We start from the raw sequence: 17,861 nt of genomic DNA on the forward strand, positions 1-17,861 counted from the left end.
TGTGTGTGTGTGTATATATATACACAACTTCTTTATCCAGTCATCTGTTGATGGACATTCAGGTTGTTTCTGTGTCTTGGCTATTGTAAATACTGCTTCTATGAACATTGGGGTGCATGTGTCTTTTTGAATTATAGTTCCCTGCAGAAATATACCCAGGTCACTCTCTATCATATATATTGCATTTTTCTACATAGCAAGCACCATTCTAAGTACTTTAGAAATATTTCATTTAATCTTTATAATTACTGTGTGTTCATTCATAAGTTCATGCCTGCCTTCATTCAAGATCTGCTGAGGGAAGTTGGAGAACACAGCAGGAGGAGACACATTTTTGCTTCATCTCAGTCAGGGACCCCATTCCTAGCCCATGGGAGGCTCAGCTGATGAGTGGAAGATAAATCCACCCATTTTCTTCACGCTCTAACCTGTCAAGTTCATCTCCATTCATCCATCCTGACCCCAGACACAGTACATCTCATCATATAAAAACTGGGTACTTTACATCATTTCTCACAAAGAGTCAGATTGTATCAGTTTAATAAAAATGTATTAAGCATGTCCTGCACACCTGACCCTTATATTTATGGATGACACACACTAGTGGGAAGCGGGGGCATTTTGGAAAGTGGAATTAAAGTTCAAAGTAATCTCAGTAGATAAACTGAAGAATTATCAGGAAAAAAAAAGAAACCAGGCAGGGCAGATTTGGGGGTTACATTCAGAAGAAATCCCCAAAGGCAAACACCAGTCCCTCCTCTCCTGAAGGTTTGACACAAGCCCTCTCAGGGACAGGCTCTGTAACAACATCATCCCTGTAATTCTCTATTACATATTTATCATTTACATCCTGCGTATTTCCCCAAAGCATCCCATAATATCAAATTTAATCATAATTGATAAAACAAACTTAAAAAGGGCAGGCACCTTCAAAGAAAGAGACAGACTTCGCGAGGGACAAGGTAAGAGACAGTTACTGCAACGGGCCCTCACTCAGTCTCTGAGCTTCCAGGTTTGCGAACCATAGTGCAACAGGAAAGAACAAATCTGACTCCATATTGGATCTGTTCCTTTAGCTCTAACCCTGGGCTCTGTTTCCTGTGCTTGGTTATGCTGGCTCTGCACCTCTTGTTGTAAAAGAATGTTGCCTGTAGCCTGAAATATACAGGAGGGCCCATTCTCGAGGCTCTCCATTCACACAGCTGCTGAAGGACAAAGTCCTTCTTACAAGTTTTGAGGTCGTGGACTCCCTTGAGAATCTGATGATAACTTCGAACCTTGCCCTCCAAAAATGCATTTACATCATAATACAAATTTTGCATCCAATTTCAGAGGGTTCGCTGACCTCCTGAAGGCTACCCCTTTCAACCTCATGGTGAGACCCCTTAGTTTACATATGACAACCACCACATTTTATATTCTAGAACAAGGCTTGGAAAACGTTTTCTGTAAAGTGCCAGATGGTAGGTATTTTAGGCTTTGCAGTCCAAATATCATAGTTTGCCAACCTCTGTTCTAGAAGAAAAGAGAATAGAGACTTTGATTTTACAAATGAGGATTTTAAGTGACTGCAAGATAAACATGTTCTGGTCCCGAACTGACATTTGCAGGAAAGAACTAATGTGGCTCCCAAGTTGCTGACAGTTTTGCCACTGTTGTTCTATCCAAACATCAGGATGACTTCTCATCCTGTGTAAGCGGACAGAAAAGTCCCTGCAGAGACATGAGAGTGAGAACAACAGCTCAGAATAACAGAGTTACAATGTTTAGTTTCAATTGTCTTTTTCCAGACCATTCAAGGCTGGCCTCCAAATGCCTACACTGAACGAGGGTGGCTTGGCCTTGAATTTGTGATAACAACAATTGAAAGGAAGCCCCAGACAATAGATGTTCAATATACTGAATTTTCAAGTCCATAGTAGGGGAGCGAAAACTAAACAGTTAGGTGGATAAGGCCAGCTGAACAAATAGATTTTAAAGAAACTTACCTGGACTTGGCATCATACAACAGAGATAACATGCAGACCTGCTTTCTTATGGAATAGCTACATCTTTGTCTCTGAAGCAGACCTCTAGGGGTCAAGTGCCAGGACAGGTGAGCAGGAGAGCCAGGTGAGCTGGTGAGCTGACAGGAGTCTGGAGGGGCTGTTCGTGAAGACAGAAGCTGGGAGGAGGGACCACCCAAGCAGGATTATCCTGGAATGAGAGCCAAAATGGGTTGAAATAACCATGAATGGGCACTGAGACAGGACAAAACTAATTTAAAGACGAGGATCAGGCGATGAAGTTCTCTCAGATCTGACCAGACCTCAGAAAAATGGGTATCCGAGAGTGACTGATATGTAGGAGCGAGAGAGAGCAGGAGGGGAGCAGGTGTGGACATAGGGGAACCCCAGAGAGAAGATCGAGTGACTTAAAACACCAACTCCTAAATGGGTTGAAGCCAGGGGGAGCAAGAGAGATGAGAGTGTGTGAAGCAAGAAGCCTGTGCCAGTGGTGGGCCACTAGCTTCTCTCGGGAAGCGCAGGTTGCTGAGAGCAGCTTCTGACCCCTCAGAAGAGTGCGCCGCCTAGTGGTGTCTGGGGTGCTTCCTCTGAGGCAGCCAGGAGAGGGACAGGGCAGTGAGCTCTTAAATCATTGTTTTTTTATTAAAAAAAAAAAAAATTAATGGAAATATAGCCAGTTTACGATGTTGTGTTCATCTCTGGTGTATAGAATGGTGACTCAGATATACACATACATACAGACACACACATATATATTCTTTTTCATTATAGGCTATTACAAAATATTGAATATAGCTCCCTGTGCTGTACAGTAGGACCTTGTTGTTTATCTATTTTTTTATATAGAGTAGTTAGTATCTGCAAATCCTGAACTCCTAATTTATTTCTCTCTCCTTTGCCCCCTGGTAACCACAAGTCTGTTTTCTATGTTTGTGAGTCTGTTTTGTAAATAAATTCATTTGTGTCTTTTTTTTTTTTTTTTTTAGATTCCACATATAAGTGATATCATATGGTATTTGTCTTTGTCTGATTTACTTCACTTAGTATGATAATCTTTAGGTCCATCCATGTTGCTCCAAATGGCATTTTCTTTCTTTCTTTCTTTCTTTCTTTCTTTCTTTCTTTCTTTCTTTCTTTCTTTCTTTCTTTCTTTCTTTCTTTCTTTCTTTCTTTCTTTCTTTCTTTCTCTCTCTCTCTCTCTCTCCCTTTCTTTCTTTCTTTCTTTCTTTCTTTCTTTCTTTCTTTCTTTCTTTCTTTCTTTCTTTCTTTCTTTCTTTCTTTCTTTCTTTCTTTCTTTCTTTCTTTCTTTCTTTCTTTCAGCATAGTCTGAGATTTGGTTGGTCTGGAGTGTGGCTAGGGCATCCCAAGTTGTTAAATCTCCCCAGATGAATCCAGCTGCAGAAAGTCGGCTCACCTAGTCCTGTGGTTGCAATTCTGACTGCATCTTGGAACCACCTAGGGTGCTTTAAAACTCTACTGACCCAAGAAATTAGACATAGAACTACCACAGAACCCCACAATTCCACTTCTAGGCATGTATACCCCCAAAGAATTGAAAGTAGGAAGTCAAACAGATATTTGCACACCCACATTCATAGCAGCATTACTCACAATAGCCAACTGGTGGAAACGATCCAAATGTCCTTTGACAGAGGAGGAGATAAACAAAATGTGGTCCATCCCTTACCATGAAATATTATTCAGGCTTGAAAAGGAAGGAAATCCTGGCACAGGCTTCAATAAGCTTGAGCCTTGAAGACATTATGCTAAGTGAAATAAGCTAGTTACAAAAGGACAAATGCTGTGTGATTACACTTAAATGAGGTACTTAGAGTAGTCAAATTCAGAGAGACAGAAAATAGAAGAGAGGTTGCCAAGAGTTGAGGGCAGAGGGTAGATGGGGAGTTATGGTTTAGTAGATTCAGAGTTTCTGTTTGGGAGGATGAAAAATTTCTGGAGATGGAAACTTGGTGATGGTAACACAACAATGTGAATGTCCTTAATGCCACTAAACTGTGTATTTAAAATGAATGAGGTACCTATCACCTCACACCAGCCAGAATGGCCATCTTTATAAAGTCTACAAATAATAAATGCTGGAGAGGGTATGGAGAAAAAGAAACCCTCTTCCACTGTTGGTGGAATGTAGTTTGGTGCAGCCACTATGGAGGGTAATATCCCTCTCCTGGCATATATCCAGAGAAAATTCTAATTCAAAAATACGCATGCACCCCGATGTTCACAGTAGCACTATTTACAATAGCCAAGACATGGAAACAGCCTAAATGTCCATCAGCAGATGAATGGATAAAGAAGATGTAGGATATATATAATGGAATATTATTCAGCCATAAAAAATGAAATAATGCCATTTGCAGCAACATGGATGGACCTGGAGATGATCATATTAAGTGAAGTTAAGTCAGACAGAGAAACACAAGTATATATGATATCACTTGTACGTGGAATGTAAAATCAAAAGATACAAGTTTTATTTACAAACCAAAAATAGGCTCTCAGGCATGGAAAACAAACTATGGTTACCAAAGGGAAAAGGGCAGGGGATGGGTAAATTAGGAGTTAGGGATTAACGGATACACATTACTATATATAAAACAGATAAACAACAAGGACCCTCTGTATAGCACAGGGAACTATATTCAATTTCTTGTATTAACATAATGGAAAAGACTCTGAAATATACATATGTATGTATATGTAGAACTGAATTGCTTTGCTGTGTTCCTGAAGCCAACATTGTAAATCAACTACACTTCAATAAAAAATAAAATTTTAAAAAAAGAAAAAAGGAAAAAAAGTGGTGAAAATGGTCAATTTTATGTCATGTCTATTTTACCACAATCAGAAAACAAAATTAAAGAGAAAAAACCCAACACCACCGCTGCCTGAGTCTGGCACCTGGAGTTCGCTAGGTCTGGTGGAGCCGGGAAGGGGCATCTTATCACCGTATCCCAGGTACTTTGAAGCAAGTGGCTCTCAGGCCACACTGTGAGGAACCTTGGTCCCAAGGATCCCTTCCAACTCAGAAACCCTGGAGTCCTTTTAGAGGAAGAGGGCTGCTAAGACATTCGGAGGGCTGCTGAGTATCGGGTTTTTATGGTCGAGGTGAACTTGAGTGGGTGGCAGGAACAGCACAATCAATGGAGCCTCGAACCTCCTGCCAAACACTGTTAATTAAGATAATCAGACCAGAGGGAGACAGGTCAGCAGCCCTTTCATTGGAGTTGAATTCACTTAGCTTTAATCCCAGCCGTCAGCAGAGTGGGTTCCCTTTCCTGACTTAATTGCTGGCACGGTGGAGCCACTGGCCTCAGCTCGGGTGAGTTCCAGGCCGTGGTGTCTCCACTGGAAATGGGGAAGGAAGCCTGCACTCAGGGGCATCACTGCTCCCCGGGGCACCACATTTAGCCGGCAAATCCCTCTGGCTGGGGCCAGGGCTGCTGTGTGCTAATTTAATTCTTGATCCTTAACAAATAATACTCATAATGGGCTCTTTGGCAGGAACCAGGACTCTGAGCTTGGCCGCCAGGCTGCAGAGAGGACATTTCTCCTGGCAGGCGGTGGCCCACACCTGGCAGGCAGCTGTAGTATTGGGCATGGAGGACAGCTGTCTGAGAAAAACAGTTAATTCCCTTCCAAATGGGTGCTTGGGAGAGTTTCTCCAAGGTTCACAGAGCAATAAAAATCCCAGATGAAGTCCAAATGTGGGTATGTTCAAGTTCAGCCTTGGAAAAAGGCTCAAGGCCAGTGGACAAGGTCACCCTCCCAGGGCGAATGTGTTCTCCAGATGCAGAACATAGCGTCCCATTGGGGCCAGCCAGCACATGAGGACTCTGAAGTCTGCAGCGTTGCCAGGGCCAAGGTCCTTCCAGCCCAGCAGCGTTCTGCTTCTGACAATAGTTCCAATACAACACGTGGCTGATGGCATCGCTATGAACCTCAGAGGGTGCTCCCCAGAGACAATCCCAGCTTCCTTTATAAACCACCACAACCTCGAGGCTCTTCTGGAGTGACCTCTTTTTCACTCAGCGCCAGCTCTTCTCAAGTTGACCAGCTGCTGTATTTAGAATCTGTGCTTGTCCTAGAGTAATTCTTCCCTGGCCGAGGCTCCCGCTATGCGCCGGTCGCTACGGGATGTTGGGGAGGGAGTCCCTACCTGTAAGGGTCTCCTGGTCCACACAGACTCAAGAGCAGTGATGCCCCAGTGAGGACGCAGGACCAGCAGCATCAGCACCATCTGGGGCCCCAGCCCAACCTGACTGAGCCAGAAGCTCTGTGGCGGGAGGCTGGCAAGCTGAGCTATCAAGCCCTCTGGGCAATTCTGATGCACTTTTGAGAACCACTGGGCTCGAGTCTGGAGGGAGAGCAATGCATCATAATAACCACAACACCATAGAGTGAGAACCTTCGCCTGTATCCTCATCCCCACGTGGCTCCGAGCTTCCTCCCTTCCCTCAGCCTCCCAGTCTCTGGTAGGTACCGTTGTTTCCCCATTATACATGTGAGAAAAGGAAGGTGCAGAGAAGCTAAGTAACTTAAGACCACATAGCTCCACTACCCTCTAAGCCTAGCGTCTGGTGCGGCTGCCCACACACTCTTCTGCTGATCTTGTGGTCACTTGCTCTCAGTCACAAAGGGTGTGGGACCTGGCTTCCAGGGGAGGGTGAGCCTCTCAGCCCCTTGCCCCCTTCAGTTCCCATGTGAGGGTCCACCTTACCCCACAGTCCCTCACTCCCGAGATGGCCCCTTTGACATACTGAGTTCTCCCCAGCTCTCAGCAAAACCTTCCCCCTTCCAGGTCTCCTGGGCCCGCCCTTCCACTACACTGACTCCCCGATGGCCTCCTCACACCCCTCGAACCTTCCCCCCAACACCTCCCCATCCTTCTAGACCCCACGGACCTTCTCTTCAAACCCTCCTTCAACACCTTCAACTCAGATGCCTCCTGCTCCTCTGTCCCATCTGTCTACACCAGCTGCCTGCCCTCGGCAACCCTCCACCCGGTGGCTGTAACTTGGTCGGAAATAAAAGCCCATGATGCTGTGCACTGGTGCCCACCCAGATGTGCAGTAGGATCCAATCACACAGTCACCCTCTCCCCTACCTCTCGGGAGTGATTCCGCACCTCTGCCAGTCTCCCTCGCCCTTCCTGCCTGGCCTCCGCCTTCTCAGAAGCCGTTGACATTGCTTCCTGTTTCTAGGATAAGGAAGGCCTGGCTCTTGACCTTCCAGTGCTGCAACCATCCAGTGACTCACTGTGTCCACAGGAGGGCTCACGGGCAGTCCTGGGGGCAGTGCCCTGCAGTGCCTCTGGGAGGTGGCTCTGGGGTCAAGAGTATGTGGCGGGTCTGGGGCAGCTCACTTGTGCACACTTGGGTGCCCAAGGCCAGGGCTGGGCACGCGTGCAAAAAGGAAAGGTGCTCCCCACCCACCCTTCTCCTCACACCCATCACATGCCTGAGCGAAGACAGTCCTCAGCATCTTCTGTGAGCATCACAGTTTAGCACCACAGGGCAAAGCCCGACGACCACGGCTGAGCTCCAAAGAGGAAGAAGCAAATCAGCACCCTGGGTTTCTGTGCTCTGCTGCGACCTCAGGAGAACCGTTTACTGACTTGCCGCTGCCTGGGGATCTCACTGGGTCTGTTTGCATCTCTCGGTGTGTATGATGGATGCTTCGATACAAATCACGCCTAGTAAGTCTAGCCCAGGGAGAAACTTCCCTTACATGTGTCATGGGGGTGGCGGCGGATATTATAAGAAATTTGGCCAAGTTCCTTGCTGAATTCTCAGGAAGCTGGTAATCCCGTCAGGGTGGGAGAGGGTGAGAGTGAGCTGACTCTGGTAAGACCTGCTATTCTTGAAAAGGCTTCCCTCTGCCTTTCCTCTGAGCTGCAGATCACCAACCAGAACTCTTCTAGGAACTTGTCCACAATTGCTGTCAAGCTCTTTGGTTTGTCGTTCAAAAGGCCACCTGTGCCCCTTTGTGTGAATGAGGATTTCATTCCCAAGGGCAGGCGCTGTTTCCTTCTCTTTGGTTCACTGGCCCATCGCCAGCAATCAGAACATGGGGCATCAGCAAACAGCCGCTGGATGAATTAATTTGCCACGTTCTGCCTCTGGGTCCTTCTTCCTCTTCATCACCTGCAGGGTTAGCTGCCAGGGTGCTCAGGGCTTGTGTGCACTCTGGGTCCCTTGGATGGGCTGGTCTGGGGGTGGGAGCCCGGGGTCCTTCAGAGCAGCCCCATCTCACCTGCTCCCTTCCCTCCTACCTGGGAGTCACCATCAGTTCTCAGGATCCCGGCAGCTTCTGAGAGGGAGCTCGCCCCTTCCTTCTTCCTCTTCTGGACACGCCTTGAAATAGCCTCTTGGGTATCTGTAGTATTTCCGCCAAAAGCAGGGCCCCTTCTCACCAAGCAGACACTGCGCCGTATTCATCTTTGGTTGCGGACCTTTATTTCCATCTTCAGTGCATACGTTCTTAAACCCTAACAAGGTGGGTGAGGTCAGACTGACCTCCTTAACCCCCGCTGGGAGCAGCTTCAAGTACATCAATGCAACTGGTGGCCAGTTCTGTGAAGCTGACCTCCAGACACCACCACCAGCATCATTTCCCCTCACTTCCAATTGTGCTGCGCTGCCCAGCTCCACGGCCCCTGCCTCCTGTCCGGGACACTGCAGTGACCTCCCCCGCCCTGAGCTGATCGCCCCCAGCAAGTCTTACCCCAACATATGCGTCTCCCACTCAGCGCCAGGAGGGGGCCTGCAGAGCACAGCTCTGATCAGAAGCCTTTAACAGCTCCTCCCACCCTCAACGGTCCAACCCTTCCGGGCCTAAGACTTCCTGCTGCTCCCCTGTGGACTAGAATCTATTCTGGGAGCGCCTGAACCCTCTCATTTGACAGAGGAGGAAATTCCAGACAACCTATTTTCTGCTTTGTCTACAGTCCTGCCTGTGCTCCGGGGATAACTCGCCTTCTCCGAGAGCTGCCTCCATCCAATTTCTCTGCTCCGGCTGGTCCCTGGGCTTGGAATCCTTGTACTTGTCTCATCTGCTTAACCAACTCCAACTCACCCCTCGCGGGATACCCGAGGCCAGCTCTTCCGTGAAATAATCCACATATTCCTACAGGCACTTTATCTCCCTCCCTTACTCTGTTTATGACATTTTCATTACATCAGCCTCCTCCAGACTGTCCATCTCTCGAGGGCAGGGACCTAGTTTTGTACCCATGGTAACCCTGAAACACAGCACTACTGAAATGCCCATGAGGTTTGAAATGCCCATTAACATCTGAAGGAGAGTGGTTTCTGCCAGCAGCACTCACCTCCAGGCCTCACACAAGGGCTTCTGGTACGCTCTTATTCTAGAGGCACAGGGTCTCGGATTGTTGAAAGGCTTCAGTTCCTGAGACTAGAGGCACCTCCTCATGGTGGTGATGGTGGTCAGTGTTTTCTGGTGAATCGGGAGAAAGGGCTTTTGTTTCCCTAAGGGAGAACAGGAAAGCTACTTAAGAGGGAGAAAGAAAAAACATTACGTAGATGTGTTTCTGTGCCACACAGTGATTTTCTCTGCAGAGGAATTTAAAACTTTAGGTGTGTCTCTGATCAAGTGGAATTTTAATGGGAAAAGATCAAGACCCTTTTGTAAATCGAGGTGTGTGGAACAACAGAGCTGAACGGATTTGGAGAAATCTTAGACCCAGCCTCCAGGCCAGTCAGTTCTGGGGGAGGGTGGTGGTGTTTCTGCCTCGTCCCTCCAGGGAGGAAACGCCACACTTTCGTAATCCATTCCATCTTATTAAGTCATGGTGGTGGTGAAGGCACGCCTCCCTTGGACCCAGAAGTCCCTTTTGTGACATTTCTGTGGTCATTTGGTTACTGGGGACCCACACGTAGGATGAGGACAGTCCACCGTCTACTCCTGAGTGAGCAGAGAGTTTGCAGGTTTCTACGGAAAGAGAGCTAGGTTTGCATCAGAGTTTGACATGTCTAAGCTGTATGACCAGGTAAACGATGCTTGAGTTGAGAGATACTGGGTAATCATTGGATCTCAGGTTTAGGATGAGATGGGTCCTGAAAGTTAAGAATGAAATATCATGCTTTTCACCATTTCATAGATGATTAAACTGTTGCTCAGCGATTAAGCACTTGCCTAAAGTCATACATCCATCACATTGTGGAGCTGGGATTTGAATCCAGCTGCAAACTTAGCTTTCATTTTGATCTTTCCCCCAAAAGTCACAATTGTGCACACTGCTGAACAGATGCAGTGCCTCAGAGGGTGACCTGCGTATGAATCACCTGGAGATCTTGCTGAAATGCACATTCTGAGTCAGCAGGGCTGGGGAAGGACCTGAGATTCTGCATTTCTAACAAGTCTCCAGGTGATACTGATGCTGCTAGCTCAGTGACCACGATTTTAGTGGTAAGGACTTAAGAGAGATGTTTCTTGCCTCACCGCTCACCACTCAGGCTGCCACATCTCCCGGGAATGAAGTGTGACCAGGATGCTGCTGCATGATCACTTTTGAGAAAAGGGCCACAATTCACCCCCAATTCTTCTCAGTCCTGAAGACTGAAGCACTGGATGGTTGCTCGAAGAGGGTTATTTGAGGCTTCTGAGGCAGGGGAGCTGGGAGGGTCACATCGTTCTACTTGGACGTTCTAAGGAAACAGGAGAGCTTGGGTACCATTTCTCTGGCTCCAGGACGGGCGCTTCTCCTGGAGACCAGCAGGGGGCGCACAATGGGCGGAGACCGAGGCAGGAGCCCGCAGAGGGGCGGCGGGAGAGTCTGGGCTGAGAGGTGCGGAGGCCGCCAGCGGCTACAAGAGGAGTTCCACTGAGAAGACCCTATTGCTTCCTTCCGTTTAGAGAGCACGCAGGTGCTCCTGGCAGGCTGGCTGTTCCTGAAGCACAGGGAGGAAAGATCACGACTGAATTTCAAAGCAGGACTGTGTTGTCTTTTCTTCCCGAGCGCGCACCTTAGAAGAAATTATCTACTCCCCCCCACCTCCCTGCACGCACCTGTGAGGCTCTGAATCTGCTTTGCGGTGTACACAATTTTGCTGTTTTTGAAAGGTCAAAATGACAACCAAGCTTGTAGTTGGAGTCAAATCCTAGCTCCACAATTTAACAGATGTGTGACCTTGAGCAAGTGCTTAACCTCTCTGAGCACCAGCTTATTCATCTATACAATCGCAACAGTAATAGTTTCTACTTCCCTGGGGAAGCATCCCCAGAGGCTTCTGAGGACACTCCAGCGCCCTCACTGAGAGCCCAGTTACTGATGCGTAATCCTCCAATATTTCTTGCTTGCTTAAGTAGACGGACATCATTTATCCAGCTGCACCTCATCAGAAATGTATTCCTTTTGGAAACCACTGAAGGGGAACTGGGAGAGAAGGAAACGGAATTTCTCAACACGCTGGGGTGATTTGGTGTTTTTCTCTTTCTGTGCACTCCTATTCCCCTATGGTCTTTCATAGCTTCAGGTAGTGGTCCCCCCAAATCACAACAACAAAAACAGCAGCTTCCAGAGGCATGTATGGCCTGAAGACATGCTGAAGGGTGCTGACAACCCAAATGGTTTAGGTACAAAACAGCTTCTCTTCTGTCTGCTCATTATAAACTCTTCAGCACACAGTTTTAAAGCATCTGATTGAAAGAAATAATTCCATCTGAATGGTTGTTAAAAACTAACAACCAGCATGACACATCTAAAATCCCTGGGAAGAGAGAGCTTATGAGGAACTGAATATTTCTGCCTGTCTTCAGGTGGGGCAGCACCAACATTCTCAATTAGAAAATTAATGTCTGAGACTCCCACAGCCTCCCTGGATGCAACTCAACTAAACCCCGAGTGTTTACAGGCAAAGCAAATCTCTGGAAAAGATGCCCAAGCAGACCAAGGGCTGGGAAGTCTGATACTGCATCCCCAGAAAGTAATGACACAGACAATCCGCTAAGAGCAGCAAAAATCATTTGGATGATTATGATGTAAATTAGAAGTATGTGGGGGGAGGCACGCGGAAGAGAAACCTTATTAAACTATGATCCGTTAGACACAGAGAATGGAAATGTGAAGAGGGATTACAAAACACTTGGGAACTGTCCTGGGAAGGATTTGTAGTCTGTGCTATATACTCAACAGTCATCGAGAGAAACCTCCCTGGGCTGGTAAAATCTAGTCCACTCTGCAGTTGGTGGAGACAACAACTGGTGAGAGGTGAGGGAAGGGAGCGGGGAGTCAGCCCTGGAGGAGGGGGTCCTGCATCTCCAGGCGTACCAGGTGCAGGAGAGGAAAGATGATTTTATTGGCAGCATCACAGGGACTGAGCAGGGCAGGCAGGGCTGGGGAATGCCCTTGCTGGAAACACAAGTTCCTGCCACGTGCCCAGTGTCCATGGTCCCCAGGGAGGTTCATGGAGTGTGGAATCCGTCCTGGGCAGATTCTGCTCCCCAGGGTGCTGTGTTCCTTTCTGAGAAGGGGTGGAGTCAGCAAGAAACTTGGCTCCTAATTACTGTTGGTAGTTACTTCCAAGATGCATGAGATCACGGCAAAGCACTGGGCTGGGAGAGGGGAAACCTGGGTTCCAGCCCTCCTTCGGCCATCACCAGGGCATCCTTGACAAGTTTAACTTCCCTTGTCCTGTTTCTGGATGTGTATGATGGTGAGTTTGGACTGGGAGCATTTTCATCTCCCGTACACCCTAAAATTATCTAATGAGATGTGCTAAGTATCATGACAGCAATCAAAGACCAGGACACCATCACCCACACTGGCGGCAAGTTTGTGAATCTGTTATAGACCATCTTGAAAATCTCTATGGAAAAATGATGGTATTGATGTAGCAATGAAATGGATAGATAAAGTGGTTCCACATATATCCTGGCCTCAAATGTCAACTTTTTCCTGCCTAACAATTTAATCCCAGAGGGGACTGCTTCTGTGGCTAGATAATATTTTGAGAAGAAAACTTTTCCTCCTCCTTGTATTTCCACCTTCCTTTGCTCACCTCCACCCTCTAGCAGTGTCCTTACGTCACTGCCCCAGGGCAGGTATGAGGCAGCACTGTACCCAGAAGTAGCTTGCAAAACCATCTGGCTTTGACTCCCCAACCAGGGACTTAGGGCCGGGACCCAGAGGCTTTTCCAGAAGGTACAGAGAGGAGGGGGTTGGTGGGGCAAAGTACCAAGGTTTGGAAGAAACAGGAAGGGAAGAGTGGTTGGGTGTCCCAGGAGGACAGGACTTTGGCAAGACCCCAGAGTTTGGCTGTGTCGTCCAGTAGCAGCAGAGACCACCAGGGAGGCAGGGTCAACGGTGTGCTCGGTGGTAAACTGGCGAGTCTTGCCCCGGCATCTTGGCACTGAATAAGGTCTGGAAATCGTGACACACCCCTGGGGTGGTGTTCTTGCCAGCCCTGTGAGACAAAGGCTCCAAACGAATATGAAGCTGCTATCTAGGAAGTAAGAGCGGCAGTATTTCTTGCACACTGGAGCACATAATTGATTCACACTCGTAACCCTTTTGTGTGTTGAGAAAGAAAATAAAGTTAGCCTTGGAACTCTCTAGAATCAGTTAAGTCTCTGACCACGATGAGGTGGAACCTCAGAACACAGAAACTCAGATCTGAATGTGGTTTGCGATCTTGCCTTCATCATGGCCAAGTTCAAATGCTGGCTCAGTTGCTCCTTCTCCAAAACGGAGTGGTTATGCAGACTAAACGAGATGACATGTGTCGCTCATATTTCCGGGTCCCTTGCGGTGCTCTGCACATGGTAGGTTATTTGTGGACTATTAAACTATTTGTTGACTGTTAAAGCTACTCTAACCCACAGTGCATGGATAGGCAGATGACTGGTGACCTTGGATCAGTTATGCTGTCAGCAGCACCAAGACTAGGAATATGGCAGCAGTGTCGGGCCCACGGACACCCACGTGGAGTGGCGCATGAACCGCTCCTCTGGAATCAGTGCAGTGCTTTAAGCGCCCGGACCCTGATGCCCGCCACGTCCAGGTGGAACCCTGGCTCAGCGCCCCGTGCTGGGTCACTGAGTGGGCTCCCCGGGCCTCGGATCTGTCACGGGGAAAATGAGAATATAACAATACCCACCGCACAGGTACTCAGAAGAGCATCTGGCTCAGAGTACATGCTGTTCCCTGTTTGCTATGACTACTGGCGTTATGAATTTGTGCAGTCAAGGAGAAAACGTCTGGCCAGCACAATTATAAAGGAAAGTCAAGTTTGGGGTATTTGAGCCAAGTTTGCCACGGGTCAGGGAGGTGAGAACCAACTGTTTCGAGGTTGCAACATCCTACCGTTGGATTTAGAAATACCATGATTTTGGAGATTACACACAGTGAGAGTTCTCTGGTACCTAGAAGGGGAGGGATGTTAAAAGACATGCAATAAATGTGAAGAGGGGAATTTAGCCTGATTCCTTAGCATAAATGGGCTCCTTCCCTCCCGCAGTTAACTGTGGTCAGATCTCTTACCATAAAACAAATAAAAATATCTTCTTGTGACACGACAACTCCTTCCTGCTGAGAGAGAATCTGTTCTTTCTTTTGTGGCCAAATTCCTAAGATGTGAGGTCTAAAGACTCTGCCCAACGTTCCCACTGCCCATTCACTAGCCTCTTCTGAGCCCATGAGATCGGGCTTTCCTGTCACAAGAGGGTGTGATACTGATCAGACATGCACGCAGGACAGTGGAACACAGAGGAGGATGCTAGGACCCAGCTTGAGGGACCTCTACACCTGGGGATACAGACACTCAGTCCTACGGATCGGGAAGGGTGAGCAAGGGACTGCAGTGGACACTCCCTGCAGTGGGTGGAGGCTGTCAAACAGCACCGTCAAGGGAGAATGAGGAGCTCAGGCCCGGGAGTCTCCTGCGGCCCGAGTGGCTCATAGCCATAGCGTTAAAGTGTGAGTTCAAGGTGGGAGCTGGTAGGGGCTGAGGCTGGAGAGACTACCCTGGGGCCAAATCAAGAAGGACCCTGCAGTCTGTTCTGAGGCAGAGGCAGCTGCCGAGGTTTTTGAGTATTGCCACTGCATTCAACTAAATTTCCTCAAGGCCTCTGGAATTTGGTGCCACCAAACTACCAACCTTAAATTCCCAATAAGAGTGCTTAACCCACAAGTACAGGAGGTGCTTCACTGCGCCCTATACAAGGCTGAACTTCAATCAAGAGTCATTTACCAAATGCCTGCCATGTGCCAGACACCAGTTTCAGTAGATGTTCCTGCAAGGAGGGCAAAGGGGGGACTCCCCAGCTCTGCCTGAGGACCAGGGGAGGGGCCGGCCAGGGAAGTCTTGCTGGAGAAAGTGCCATTTGAGATGCCTCTTCACACATGTAGAGGATTCCCCAACAGACAGCATTCTGGGCGCAGGAGAGCAAATGTAAGGAGAGATTGGCATGCAAAACAGCCCTGGGCAGAAGCTGGTGGGAGGTCAGGAAGGAGGGGAATCTGGACTGCATCTCGGAGCAGTGAGTGCTTTTGCTCATTCTGAGCTTCAGTTTCTCCTCTGGGCTTCCTTCCCTCTGCCTCACCCGGCCCCTGACTCTTGTTTCTAAATACAGCTGAAGATCAAGTCTCTTCTGAAGCCCTCTCTGCCTTTTCCAGCCCTCCCTGGCTGTCTCCTTTGAACTAGCAGACTGTGCTACATAATTCCACACTTCATTGCTCTCGGATTGTTTCACAGGTGCTGGTTTTCTCTCCCCACCAGAATCTGGAAGCTTCTGAAGGGCAGGAACAATGCCTCCAACTTGAGTGGGTCCCACAGAGCTGAGCACACAGTAGGCTGTGGCCCCCTCATGGAGGAGGAGTTGGGGAAAAGGGAGAAAAGAGGGGAGGGCTGCAAATCCAGAGCTCAGGATCCCTGAAACTTGAGACTTGACTGAAGATTTGGGTCTGTTTTCTGCCTTCTTTCCCACAAAACAGAAAGAGAAGCAAACATGTGTGGATTCAGTAACCAGTGTGTTCGTGCTACTGAGACTGTGGGCATAAATAGACAAGCAGGCTTATTTTGATTTCAACACTCAGCAACGCCAAACTTACGGAGGCAGGGAAATCAACAAAGAAAGCTCTAGGACACAACTTCCTCTGAAGCCCTCCCTCCCCAGAAAGAAACCCAAAAAGCTCGCAGGGATGGCTCTGTTTCAGCCAACAGAAACTACAAGCTTCTTGCTCTGCTCTCAGCTATAATGCCCCAGGGGGTGATCCTGTGATGTCATTTAGGATGGAAGTAACAGTCAGGCGGACACGCATGGGTGTGATCATAGTGAGTGTTAAAATATGCTTGGTGATTCGCTTTGGCCTGGGCCCCTCCACTGAGAACCCCCTGGAACCTCCCCACAATCCCACAATTAAGGGATGAGCATCTAGCACCACAGACCTTCACCCAGGGCCCTGCCCCCTGGCTTCCCTTCTGACTGGCTGTGCCTGGCACACTAGGAAGTTGTGGCCACTGTCCACTGTCCGCTGGAACAAGGGTGAGGTTGAGTCAGGGAGCCCAGGAGATCTCTGACAGATTTATCAATGCCCAGCCTGGCTGAGTAAACGCAGGGAAAAGTGATCAAACAACACACATTTGGCAAGGGCCCGGCTGCTCCCCACCTTCAGCGTGCAACCACTAATGCCCTCTTCCCGGCACTGAGCAAGAGGATGGCATCCCAGATGCACCTGACAGCCAGACAGGGCAACGTACTGACTGGGTCCTTGCTTAGCAACAGTGACAGGACACTGGGGTTAGCTGTTCGTTTGTGAGTCTGGGTGCTGGATAGGTGTTCCAAACACGAGGTGCCTACGTAGCTAATCCATTGCAAAAGGAAAGCCCCCGCCACCAGTTCCCATCCAATGTGGCCTCAGCAGACTTCTAGGACTGCACCCCTCACCCCTAAGACAATCAACCAAACCCACCCTCATCCCTTTAAAAATGTCTTTCCAACTGTGGTTTTCCAGGAGCGTTGCCACTATGCTTTTGTCTTCCCAGGTAGATCTTTTTTTAAAAAAACATAAAGGCCATTACTTACACGGAACCTTTGCCAGGCTGCTCTACCTGATGCTATAGGGGGAGGCCTTTCTGGGATTTCCATGGCCTTGATGAAGGTAGCTGTCTCCTTTTTCCAAGGAAGATAGAGAGGCTGCCTGCCCCTTCCCAGAGTGCTGACGAAAGTGCAGACGATAACGTCTGACCGCACTGTTGCAAGGTGGAGATGCAAGAGACTCCCTCACAGCCAAGATTTCCTCTTGCCCCGCCTCAAGGTATCCACGTGCTCCTCCTCTCCCACCCCCATCCCCACGGCCCCCGAGGAGCAGAGAACGCAGTCCAGGGATTGGGCGCCTGGGACGCGGGAGGAGAGGCCCAGGACACCCCTGGAGGGGAAGAGGCGCCGGATGGCCACAGGCAGCCCGGTCCCCTCCCGGCTGGGGACTCAGGGTCGCCGCCCAGTCCCTGCTAGGGGAAATGAGCCCTCGCCTGCTCTCGTCCGCTACAGGGCGCTCACCTCCGGGGAAGCCTCCCCGCACCGCACGCGCCTTGGCTCGCTTCTTCCAGCCGCAGAAGCAGCGCCCTACGCGGGGTCCCCGGAAGACTCCGCCAGCCCCGCCCCCAGACAGGCCCCGCCCCATCGATCTGGCCCCGCCTCGTCCCCCCCAACCCGCCGCCCAGGTAACCTCTCAGTTCCCTCCGGTGAGTGGGGCCACCTCCAGCTCCAACCCTTGGACACGCCCCGGAGACTGCGGCCGCGGGGACCAGGAAAGTGTCCATTTGACAAGGAAGAAATAGGGGACTCGTGGATTTAAGGATCAGGAGGCGCGGGTGG

General features: G+C 49.0%; 1 protein-coding gene across 2 annotated transcripts in view; it reads right to left on the reverse strand.

The window, feature by feature from the left end:
* Nucleotides 1-17,653, reverse strand: part of TLR5 (toll like receptor 5) — a 34,495-nt gene extending 16,842 nt beyond the window's left edge. Inside the window, exons 1-3 of one of the 2 annotated variants that reach the window (XR_012501810.1) lie at nt 17,544-17,646; nt 9,355-9,514; nt 1,989-2,196 (exon numbers count right to left, since the gene is read on the reverse strand). Coding sequence is in view for 1 of the 2 variants with exons in the window: in XM_074351660.1 (XP_074207761.1) it covers nt 1,989-2,020 (32 nt within the window). In the remaining variant the exon portion in view is untranslated. Of the gene's footprint in view, nt 1-1,988; nt 2,197-9,354; nt 9,515-17,543 lie in introns of both variants that reach the window. The other variant, XM_074351660.1, reaches the window with a different exon arrangement.
* Between the last annotated feature and the right edge of the window lie 208 nt (nt 17,654-17,861).

The sequence above is a fragment of the Camelus bactrianus genome, chromosome 23, assembly GCF_048773025.1.
Source record: "Camelus bactrianus isolate YW-2024 breed Bactrian camel chromosome 23, ASM4877302v1, whole genome shotgun sequence".
NCBI lineage: Eukaryota > Metazoa > Chordata > Mammalia > Artiodactyla > Camelidae > Camelus > Camelus bactrianus.